The sequence below is a fragment of the Saccostrea echinata genome, unplaced genomic scaffold (assembly GCF_033153115.1).
Source record: "Saccostrea echinata isolate AGI-Se365-2 ecotype Australia unplaced genomic scaffold, CSIRO_AGI_Sech_v1 ptg000006l, whole genome shotgun sequence".
Lineage (NCBI taxonomy): Eukaryota > Metazoa > Mollusca > Bivalvia > Ostreida > Ostreidae > Saccostrea > Saccostrea echinata.
Genome location: NW_026889755.1, coordinates 9,607,118 through 9,618,687, shown reverse-complemented (window position 1 = coordinate 9,618,687; position 11,570 = coordinate 9,607,118). Strand labels below are relative to the sequence as shown.

The window sequence follows — 11,570 nt, the reverse complement described above, 5'->3', positions numbered from 1 at the left end:
TGTGTCCTAATTTTTGACCTTGTCCTGTCCTTGAAGAGTTATCCCCCTTTGCTTTTAATCAATAAAAATCAATTCTGAAAAATGTATCTGGTAAAAATTTAGTTTTCAATCGCTTTTCTATTCCTTATAATTAAATACATCTTTCCACCAAAGCATTTTTTGATATTCTTAATATTAAAAGTTTTATTTTCAAAAATTTGCTTGTCCCAATAAACATCAATGCAATCTTCATTAATTAATTACTGCTTAGGTAATTATATTTTTTAAAATTTCTCTTGGTATATCCTTTACTACTCTAAAATGCTTTGAATTAATATCAAAGTATTTAATATAGGATGGATATTTAAGGTTAGAAAATTAGGTCCTAATATGGGTCGGATACCTTAAGGTCTCTATTGTATTTATTCCAAAGCACATATTTTTATTTAAAAATTAACAAATGATGCCTTTCTCTGATTGGTCATAAAAAAGAAAGAAAAAGAAAGTTTTTAAGCACTCTCACATCGAAATGTTATTTTTCAAACATTTTATCAAATTTGTTACATAATACATACATGAACAACTTTTTCGTTTTCTTTTTTTAAATAATTTTACCAGAAGAAAATATGTTTTCTACAACTCACTTCAAATCAATGGCTCTTACCGTTGTATTTCAACAAGTAACAACATAATGCCCTAACAGCGCCGGAGACTTTGCGATAGTGGTCCAATTTCTGATCCTCCATCGACATTTCCTCCTCCCCCGTTTTTGGGCCCTGAGGTTTGAAATCCATATCTTCAGTAACATGAAGAATAGTGTCTGGTGCGATTGCAATTTTCTACAATACCGAGAACAATACTCATGACGGTGAAATATGTTAAGTCCTTTCACTAAACAGTAAATATTCATGTAAAGCTTGTTTTTCACGCGTTTAATTTTCATTTTAGGGACAGCGCAACGATTTTTGCTTTCAAGGTGTTGGGGGGGGGGGGGTCATCATTTCTAACAAATGGCAGACTCGCAAATTCATACAAAAAAGACTTGCCAAAGTCAGCCCCCTTTATATCCACTCTTGATTTTGTACACTTTGTTGTCTTCAAGAAAAAATGCTTTGAAGAAGAAAGAAAAAAAATCTGTTTATTGATATATTTATACTTACTACGAAATCTTCCCAATTCCGCCTGCAGCAATTTCTAGTTTTCGTTACTGGAAATGTCTGTATCGAGGAAAAGTTAAATTAAGCATATCAGATATAAATAGCCTTGGTATAGAGCCTAATTTAGATACTTATTTTAACAACACCAGTCTTACCTTAGCGTAAAGTTTTGCAAGGTACGTAGCTTTAAACTTCACTTCATCAGAAACCAACGCACTGACGTAATCGCACCTGTTTGTCTTTAAGGCCTGGTACAGCAAGAACTTACGAAAGAAAAGTTACACATTTAACTAAATTATATATAGATTTTTTAGTACTAGTGTTTGTACACATACGACATAAGACAAACTTCATAATCAATATCAAGAAATGAAATCCCAACCTGCCCATAAAAACATGAACATCTGTTTTAGCAATTTCTCAGAAAATCATAGTAAAATAGTAAAACCCTTGGAAGCAGAAGCCAATAAAAGAAAGCATATTTCCGCCCTTTTTCTCTATTTTCGATCGCTCGATAGCCAAATAGATAAATATTTACAATTGAAATTGATCTTTTCATACTTGAAACAACGTTTATATTTACATATCCATAATCCAAAAGTTTTCCTATGTGTTGTAGATACTGATACCCAAAGTAGAAAAACAAAGGCACAGAAACTGGCATCGCATCAGACTGCTTAATGTAGTCAGAGGTTGACAAACATTTCCGAAACTGTCTCTTCTTGAACTTCTTCCTGCCAGATTTTTCATTAACACACGCAATTGGCTCTTCAGATGTAGTCGTTTTTGCGTCTTGACGTTTGCCTGAAAAGCACAATACTGAAAACTAACATGAAAAAGATTTATCTACATGACTAACGATTATGTTGAATAATTTCGTTCAAAATTGCAAGAATATATATATATATATATATATATATATATATATATATATATATATATATATATATATATATATATATATATATATATATATATATATATATATATATGTATATATATATGTATATATATATATATATATACACAAATGGTGTAAGTACATTATCACAAGTGCAGAGCAAACATGATGGATGTGACCAGTCGATAGGGGATGCTTTCTCATCAATGACAACTGATTCCCCCTATCATACCTTTAGAGGTCAATGTTTGCTCCAAGTTTGTTTGTTCCAATGGACTGTTCAGCTTGTTTACCGTTTCGATAGCTTGTTTACTGTTCGATATCTTCATACACATTGTATTTCAGTTTTAAAAAAATTATTCAGACTTAAAAGAAAAATGAAAATGAAAAAATATAAAATCCGAATATTTGCACTAAATCTCATGAAATGATACACTGAACCACATCACATTGTTCAAACACTGTATCTCTGATAAATGAGGTATGATTTTTTAATTGTATCTCAATACCTTTGTCGTTGACTTGAGAGTAAGCCGAGGCACGCACCACAGCTTCACCAATAACTTGAAGGAAAGAACCTGCAGCTTTATTCTCTACATCAAATATGTTAACCTAAAACGTTACAAAGACAGTCAAAACGACATGAAAGATAAGAATGAGATATAAATAGATAATTTACTAGTATTCAAATTTTATAATATATTGCTAATTTTGCATTTTCTCTCATTCATATTTAATACTTTACTTGAGGTTTAATTCAGTAATTGAGTGTACAGTTATAGCTGTATGCAGATATTATGTAGAAAGAAACAAAATGTTACAAGATTTTCAGAAGCTTTAATCTGTTCAAGGCTTTTCCTCAGTGAATCGAAGGTCTCATTTCGAAATCGAATTCCGAAAAGCAGAGCTGCATTTGTTTTCAGTGATTCGGGCCTAAAAGAATTTAAATATTATTCACTGTAAATCAAAATTAGGTCTTGAAGCCATATACCAAAGTAATCAACGTTACTATATATCATTTGAATTTATTTTCCTATTGCAAATATCTGAAAGTTTATAAAGATCATTTGACATGAAATATCTTTCGTTTACATTAGATTCTGATTTTAAAAAATGGTTTAGCTTCACAGTTCCATTAATATTATCAGTATATTCAAATATATTTTCATTAGTATTTATTATATTTGACTAATGACTTTTCAAAAATCAGCAGCTGCTTTAAACCCTGAAGAAATTAAACATACCTCTCAATGTAGTCCACGATAAGATCTGACGCTTTTCCTGAACCCTTAACTATAACCACAGGCAAGTTTCTGTGTACAGATTCTGCAATACCATGAATGCTGTTTACATCACCTTCCACTAAAATTCGAACAACTGGTATAGGTAGATCTGAAAGGGAAAACACATAACTTTATTTTTCACAACTGTATGTCCAAACATTCAAGAAAAGATATGGGGATCGAGTTGTACTTTCCTCACTTAATTCAAAAGACATTTCTGCTATGGCATTTGAATTACTAATTCTGTACATTTTTGAGGCAATTCTTTTTTTTGTAAATGACGTCTCGAACAACGCAATAGACGGAATCGGAGTAGACTATCTTATTCTTTCGAAGCAATAGAACAATGAGAAAAGCTATGTAAGAGGAGAGCAAAAATAATTAGATGAAAGGAGCGCAAATGAAGATTGAATACTATGCGAAAAGCAAACCAAGATTGGATACTTAGAGGAGAATATAGGAGGATTGATTTGGAGTATACGACTATTTAATTCAGATACAGAACTGGTAGACTTTGATTGCCTTCATTATTTAAATTCCGAGCGTATTAATTTGGCTTTGTTATTCTTTGAAAGATGATCGGAAGATCGAAATTAAAACCCCGGTTGCGACCTACCCAAGTCGAATAAAATAAGAAAATATGTTCCTTTGCCAAGCACTCGGCACTTTGAAAAGAAAGTTATGGGTCGTTCCGATAACCCTAACAAAAAATACTATTGTTAATTACAGTTTACTATAGTTAACTATAGTCAGTCAAAGTGATCACTATAGCAAATCAAAGTTTTCAAAGTGATCACTATAATGTTATAGTTATCACTATAGTAAATCAAAGTTTTCATTGTGAACACTATAGTAAATCAAAGTTTTCATAGTTATCACTAAAATATAATGATCACTATAGTAAATCAAACAATACAAACAATTAATCTGAAAAATTTCAAAAATGTTTTCTATTTTGTCCATACATTACTGGTCTTTTTTTGCCAAACCCTCTAACGGTGTCATAAATAGATCAATTTTGAATAATTATGATTTGTTAAGACGCATTATTACATACATAAGTTAGTTGAACCCTGAGATTAATAAGAGGATTTTGAAATGATGCCACCAATATTTCACTTTTTGGTAATCTCCTATTGCAAGAAGATATTTTCCCCTTTATAGGAATATAGGAATCCTATTCATCAAGTACGATTTGAAGTAAAATCTAGTTGAAATTGGCTTTAGCTAAGTGTAGTAGCTCAATTATGAATAAAATCTGAAGGAAATTGTATATATTGAAGAATTCTTAAATTTCTTATATTAAAATTTCAGCAATATTTTGCGTGAAAAGCTTTCAAGTACCCAATTTAAGTTCTCCTTCGTCCATAAAAGAAACCGTCTGTTTATGGATGTGGCTTTCTAACTGCAAACGGTACTCCTCAAATTTCTCTGAATACCCATGAAACAAACATTCGACGTGGCCTGACAATTTCATCTGCTACAATTTAAATATATATTCTATTAATTCAATGATTTTACTCTTTTAACTTTTCCATTTTTAACCCCATGTAATCCCTTGCTACCATTGCACACTTGTAGTGGAAGATTTCTTAAATCAACAGTTTTTTCACATTACAATATTCAGAATTCAGACTATAACCATAAAAACAGATTTGTAAATGTGGTTAACGTTGTTGTTATATCGTTCTTTCGTTGCTATTTCAATATATCTTTTTTCTCTTACATAAAAAAATGTTTTCAAATTCAAAATAAATATCTGAAGATTATGATTATCCTTTAAAATACAGACTATGACACAAAGTTTCTGTTTTTCTTTTTAAAGTTTTACCTTTTTTGCATTGCCCACAAAAGACAGCGAAATTGGTCTTATTTGAACAGAATTTAAATGTAGCTCAGACGATCATCAACTTCTATGAAGGTGCAAGTTTTTTTTTTCAATACAACACTCCTTCTAACCAACAATACGTGAATAACTTACCATTGAAGATAAAGTTTAAAACCCCAGACCTTTATTACTAAAAATATTAAATTATTGAATTACCTTTCTGTCTTTCTTGGAATCGGCCTCAAAAGAAAGCGAAATTGGTTTGATTGGAAAAGATTCGGCTTCCTTGGGATACGAATGAAGATTTTCTAAATGGGTGTATGTGTCGAAAGCTTCAGAAATCATCGAAGACACAGTGCTTTTCCGACCTCCACAGAACAAAATCCATGTATCTACGAATTTATAAAATGCAGTACATCTGTTATATCTCATAGGTTGTAGTTTGAATAAAAATCTATTAAAAGTATAATTATTGCTCATGTATTATTTCATTCACTTGAGTCAGAGGAGTGTTTTGAGTGTACGTACATGTTTGTTCACTGGGATTTGTTTAATTAATCTATATACTCGTACAATCAGTTTATTTATATCGTAAGTCCTGATTTGTGTTTTGAGAAATTTAGCCTATAACAATGTAAATTCTTAGCTCTTTAAAGCAGTTTCATTTAATTTAAAATTTCTTATCCAGAATGTTGTCGAAACTTTCAAATTTCTATAGAACAGTGGTGACCGGATTTTGCACACTTTACTTCATAAACATTAAGTGTATTTTCTTCGTTGAAGTCCTTTGAAAAATATAAAACATTGAACTGCCTATTAACATACACAATAAACTTCACAAGAACTATATACACGTTTCATTGCAAATTGAGATGTGCAGAAAATTAAAGTTAGGATTTCAGAAGTTAAATGTGAACATTCGTTTCCTAAGCATCCTGAAAATAATATTAATGAAAATTATATTCAAATATGAGCTGTAAACTTACATGCGTTCTGACTTGTATAATTTTACGATCTGTAAATTTTATATTTTAATCAATAAAATTTGTTTTTTGAATATAGTGTTTACAGCTTATACGCCATGTAGATAAAACATATTAGCGAAACAAAAGCAAGTTTTAAACAATTATAACCCCCTCCCCCATCCAAAATAGAATGTACGTCAAACTCAAGCGTCAAAGTCAACAATATTTGTAAAAAGGGATAGCCATATCATGTGAAGTATGAAAGCCGTAGTACCGGTCCTTCGGATGAGACCGTATAAACCGAGGTCCCGTGTCGCAGTAGGTGCTAGCATGAAAAAGATCCCTCACTGCTCAATGGCCGTAAGTGCCGAGTATAGGACAAAATTTGCAGCTCTCCACCGGCAAGTGTAGGCGTCTCCATATGAGTGAAAAATTCTCGAGAGGGACGTTAAACAACATACAAACAAACAAAATCCCTAGCTTCAACCAATGAAGACACAGCAATGTATAATCATCATTACCATTGTGACATTTTTAAGCCCACAGTGCAGAATAAAGTTTATAAATATTAATATATGGTATTTAATTGTAAAACAAAAACGAAGCAAGAAAAGATTAAAATACAAGCAAAGTAATGCAAGTGAAATTCAGATTTACTCAAGAGGTCATCAGGTTTTTTGTTATTGTTATACGACCCAACTATTTGTCTCATTTTGAAACAAGGCTCATATTTTAAGAATCTAAAACACAATGATGCGTTGAGGAAAATCCGAAATGTCTTCGTAAATTTGAAGCTGTATGCTGGCATCACAGAACCAAAAATTAACCAGGTTAATTTTCAATACAAATATCAAAGTATTCAGTTTATTTACATCAAGACAACTTAACAGAAAGCGGCAATATCTTCGCACTCTTGAAAGGTGCAGAGACTTTAGCATTCCTCGACCTGGTTCCGGATCTTGGCGCTGTCCCAAATTATCTTGAAACTATTATTGAATATTTTTAGCTATCGAAAATATATCAGATTACTACTGAAAAGATTCTATAATGGAAGGTATTTTCAAATTGGACAGACTGAAGACGCGGATACAAAGCCGGCATAATTTTTATTCAAAACAAGTTTTTGTACATGTCATATTTCATTTAAACATTATTTTCTGCAGGCATCAAAATCGTTAGGCTGTCAAAACAAGCACTTAAATCCTAATGTGTTAAAACACTCTAATGAATAAGTGCTTCTGATTGATATAACAATCTGCAACAATACTTTCTGAATTTTCTGTTTTCAATCATTAGGGATCCGTGCACAAAGTTTTTTTTCTAATACCCTTTTTACAATTGTCCTTGTAAGTTTAGATTTGGTATGTTGGTGGTTGAATGGCATTTACACACATTTTGATACCAATTTTGATTGATAAGAATCCTTCCTTGTTAACTGTGGAGGCTGCAAAGAGTTTTCAGTGATAATATCTTTTCCTGCCGCAGTATATATATATAACCAAGACTCTAGTCGTCACAGAAAGATTAACATCTCTGTTTGTAAGGGTTGTTTATAAGGCCATGACTCGTGACGTTTGCAATCACTGAAGAATGTTTTTTTTTAAAGAACAGCATTTCAGTCTCTGATTCAAATACACATTTTATTGCAGTATAATTTGATGAAATTGAAAAAAAAATAGCTTAAGATATCATATACTTTATGCTGCCTTAGTTAATTTCAGGACACTTTAGTTTTAGAGATAGTTAAATAAAAAGCTCGTTTTTTAACTGTTGAAAGTATTCAAATTGTTGACTAGGAAAAATATAACAGAGCAATACAATGATTCACCTGGGATTACATGTAATTATTTTACTTGCTGCAGAAAATCCAGATACTTATCTTCTCATATTAAGATTAATTGTTACCTCTGTCTGCAACTGATATGTGTCTCAAAGTTAAGGTCAACCTGGGTGATGTTTGCATTCACTATTAAAAGTTTATTTAAAAGCATTTCATAAAATGCATTATTCAGTTTGGTTCAAATGTAAATTTATTTTGAGTTATTTTTGTGTCCCCTGCAGAGCAGAGGGGTACTTAGGGATCACTTTACCCAGAATCTGTCCATCTGTCTGTCTCTCCGTCTGTCACACCCTATATCTTTAGAACTGTAATAGGTGTGGATTTGATATTTTGCAAATATATTGCTTGACACGATGGCTTTTGTAAAATATCATGGTTTCCGAGCTCGTGACACTTGACCTTGAACCTACTTTTCAAAAAGTTCATACTGCCGATACACAGCACAATTTTTACATTCAAGACGTAGCTCTATGTTATTTAGCATGTGCACTGTTTGTCATACGACATTATGAAAAATACCAACATTACAATCCACTTGACGTTGACTTTTCATCTACTTTGCAGAAAATACCTCGGGCATTTTATTTAACTAATGACTTTTGAAAGACAGTATTTTGATAACTAGCATTTATATATGTTTATGAGCTCAGGATACTGTACTTTGAAACTGTATGAAATTCAGTTATCATACAAACTTGTATCTAGATACTATGAAAATACTTCGGGATCGGTATTCCATAATACAATTCCATAAAAACAGACTGAAATCTTTTTGGTGGATTTTTGTAAACACGTATTCATAAATTAATAAAATTATAATTTCAATTTAATTATTCATTTGAGAGGTTGAGAAACCCATATTTTATTTTATTGTCAGATTTTGTCGCAGTCTTATACTATCCATGGATGCCATTTTTAATGCACGAAATATGCTAACAGTAAATAAGACGCTGTTAGATTTATTTACATCTTTAATGCAGCAAAAAAGCAGGGGACAAATGCGTTCCTAGGAACGCTCTAGCTTTTTATAAGATATGATCACAATTACTTGTGGACAGGAACCCCCTCTTATTCAAACTTTTGGACAGGACCCCCCCCCCCATTCAACACAGGGGCTTGATTTAATTGTTTTCTTCAAAAATTATATTTGTAACATTCATTTATCATGTATACCATAGGAGAAATCGAAATAAAACAAACATAATCGTTTTACATACAAAAAAAAACAAAACATTATTCATTATAAGAAAGAAAGACTTGCCACACCGGTTTCTTTTCGATGTACTCTCGCGGGTCTTTCTGGGTTAAATAACATGCATTTATTTAATTTAAACCTAAGATATCGGTTCACATTGTCTCTGAATATATTTTTGTCTTGGTTCATGCTATAGGATTGACACTGCATCTCGTAAGAATACCACAATTAATCCTTAAATACCATCACAGTCAATGCTTTAAAAACGCAACGGAAGTGCATAAAGAATGTATTTCCTAATACGATAACATCCGAGAGATCTTTAACCTGACGTAATAATCTCTCTCAGATCATACCGTTCTCTCTTATAGTAGGGTATTTTTTTATGAGGAACTATTATTATGGTTCTTTTTCCGATTTATCCTATGGTATTCACAATGAAAAACTTCATAATTTGTGAGAAAAAAATTTAACAAGCCCCGTGGTTGAATATCGGAAAGGGGGTCCTGTCCAAACGAAACTATGGATACGTTTTACTGCGTTTTGTAAATTTTAAGGATCATATAAATTATATTTATAAGTGTCGAGGAAATTTATGATATAAGCCACGGCTTTCATTATATTTTCAATCGTTTTTCAGATTTTTGTTCCGACTTGGGTGGTATACACGGTGCGATTTAAATGGAAACTCTTATCGGTATATTGTGCCTTTAGATGAGTTTAATCATTTTCCGTTCATAATGAATCAATTTGCTGATCATCGGTAGTGTTGAAAACTCCGAGCACACACACATATAACACATATTAAAAAAAAAAAAAGAAACGATCACTGGAACTATATTTCTGTTATTGACTTTGAATACCCCCCTCATTTACAAAAACTGAATTTTTATAACACTATATAGACCTCATATGTGTCGGTAAAAAATGTATAACTCAGGGATATTTTAATTTTTTTTTTTAAAGTTCATATTCATTATATTCTATGCTTTTCACATAGAGTAAATGAAAAAAAGATGAAATGATTTGCGAATCGGAGAAGTGAATTTTTAATTCCACAATTTCTGTTATGCTTGGCGCTAAAAAGCAAATAGCCCTCGAACCAAGCCAATAAATGCAGTGTCCAGTTTAAACCTGGCTTTTATCTTGCGACAACAAAATCAACTGGGTTATCTACTCTTCAGTGTACCAAGTTTGATTTCTTTCAAACAAAGTAATATCCGGAGAACCTTACGTCTACCGACATTACGATCGACCATCAGAACATTAGCAAAACATTAGACCCTCTTTCCTTGTCCTGGCCGGGGGGGGGGGGATAAAAGAAACGAATTGAATCGTCTATCATCTGTTATGTCCTAGGGTGTAAATATTCCCTTTTTACTCCGTAAATATCACTAGATCTGACTTAAAATGGGACAAAGGATTTCATATTTCCTTTGATAATAGTTATGATAAAGGCGACTTTAAACATTTGTGAAGGTTATATTTTTTTTGTGTACTAATGCTCCTTACCTCCTCCGCTGTACTTGGCAGCCTCTATCAGTGCTGTTTGGAATACATCTCGAGACCAAACCTTTGGAACGAACGTTTCGGAATCCCCAACTACGGACAAAACGAGTTTGGGTTTTTTCTTGTACGTTTTCTCCAGAATCTGCCATATTTCTTCTGCCTTTTAAAAAACAAATAGAGATATGTTATAAGTCGATACATATTCTAGATCTATTGTCGTTCACGCTAGGTTAGGTTCAAGCAAGATCTAGTCTTGCCTTGAAAATCCCAATTTTGCATTGAAAATCCCAATTCTGCATTGTAAACCCTTATTTTGCATTGGCATCTATTTACCTCTACATCCATTTTTTTTATCCAGGAAAAAAATCCTCACTTGTTATCCAACAACATTGATCGCTATGCATTATTTTGTTGTTGCATGAAAGATCATTCTAAAGAAATGAGCGTTGCTCTAAATTTGCCTGTATTATTATATAACATATTTGGATCTTTTATTACGTTTGGTGAAGGTCGATTGATCTTTACTTCCTGGTTATTACTCATTTAAATGTCACCAAGTTTAATTAAATGTCACCAAGTTTAAGTCGATGAAGTTTTAATTACTAGTGGCACGGAAACTTTAAATTAAGAAGATCTTATCCTTCCAAGATCTAGTCAGTGAAATATTTTTAAATAAAAACCCTAAGTAAACAAGCTTTCTTTTCAGATTTGATAATATTGTGGTATTAACGAAAATATTTATTATACATAAAAAGTATCAGGTAACGTTAAAATTATACAGCAAAAACACCAAGTAGAGGGACACCAAGATACGAATTTGAAGTGCAGTCCTATTTTTAAATTTTCCATTTACAGAGCTTACAAAGAATACAGAAGCACCTTCAGTCAATCAAAAACATTTTTAGTGTCATGT

The 11,570-nt window shown here is 31.9% G+C and overlaps 1 protein-coding gene and 1 long non-coding RNA gene across 2 annotated transcripts; both read right to left on the bottom strand.

Moving 5' to 3' along the window:
• Positions 1–1,147: 1,147 nt before the first annotated feature.
• Positions 1,148–1,875, bottom strand: LOC133180510 (uncharacterized). Its single transcript, XR_009720342.1, has 3 exons — positions 1,720–1,875; positions 1,292–1,399; positions 1,148–1,196 (listed from the first exon to the last, which is right to left on the bottom strand). It is a non-coding gene; the product is annotated as an uncharacterized LOC133180510 (long non-coding RNA).
• Positions 1,876–4,881: 3,006 nt separating this feature from the next.
• On the bottom strand, positions 4,882–11,002 carry LOC133180354 (uncharacterized). The gene is made up of 4 exons (XM_061314898.1): positions 10,991–11,002; positions 10,661–10,817; positions 5,365–5,540; positions 4,882–4,911 (listed from the first exon to the last, which is right to left on the bottom strand). The coding sequence occupies exons 1-4, from the start codon at positions 11,000–11,002 to the stop codon at positions 4,882–4,884; spliced, it is 375 nt and encodes a 124-aa protein (XP_061170882.1).
• Between the last annotated feature and the right edge of the window lie 568 nt (positions 11,003–11,570).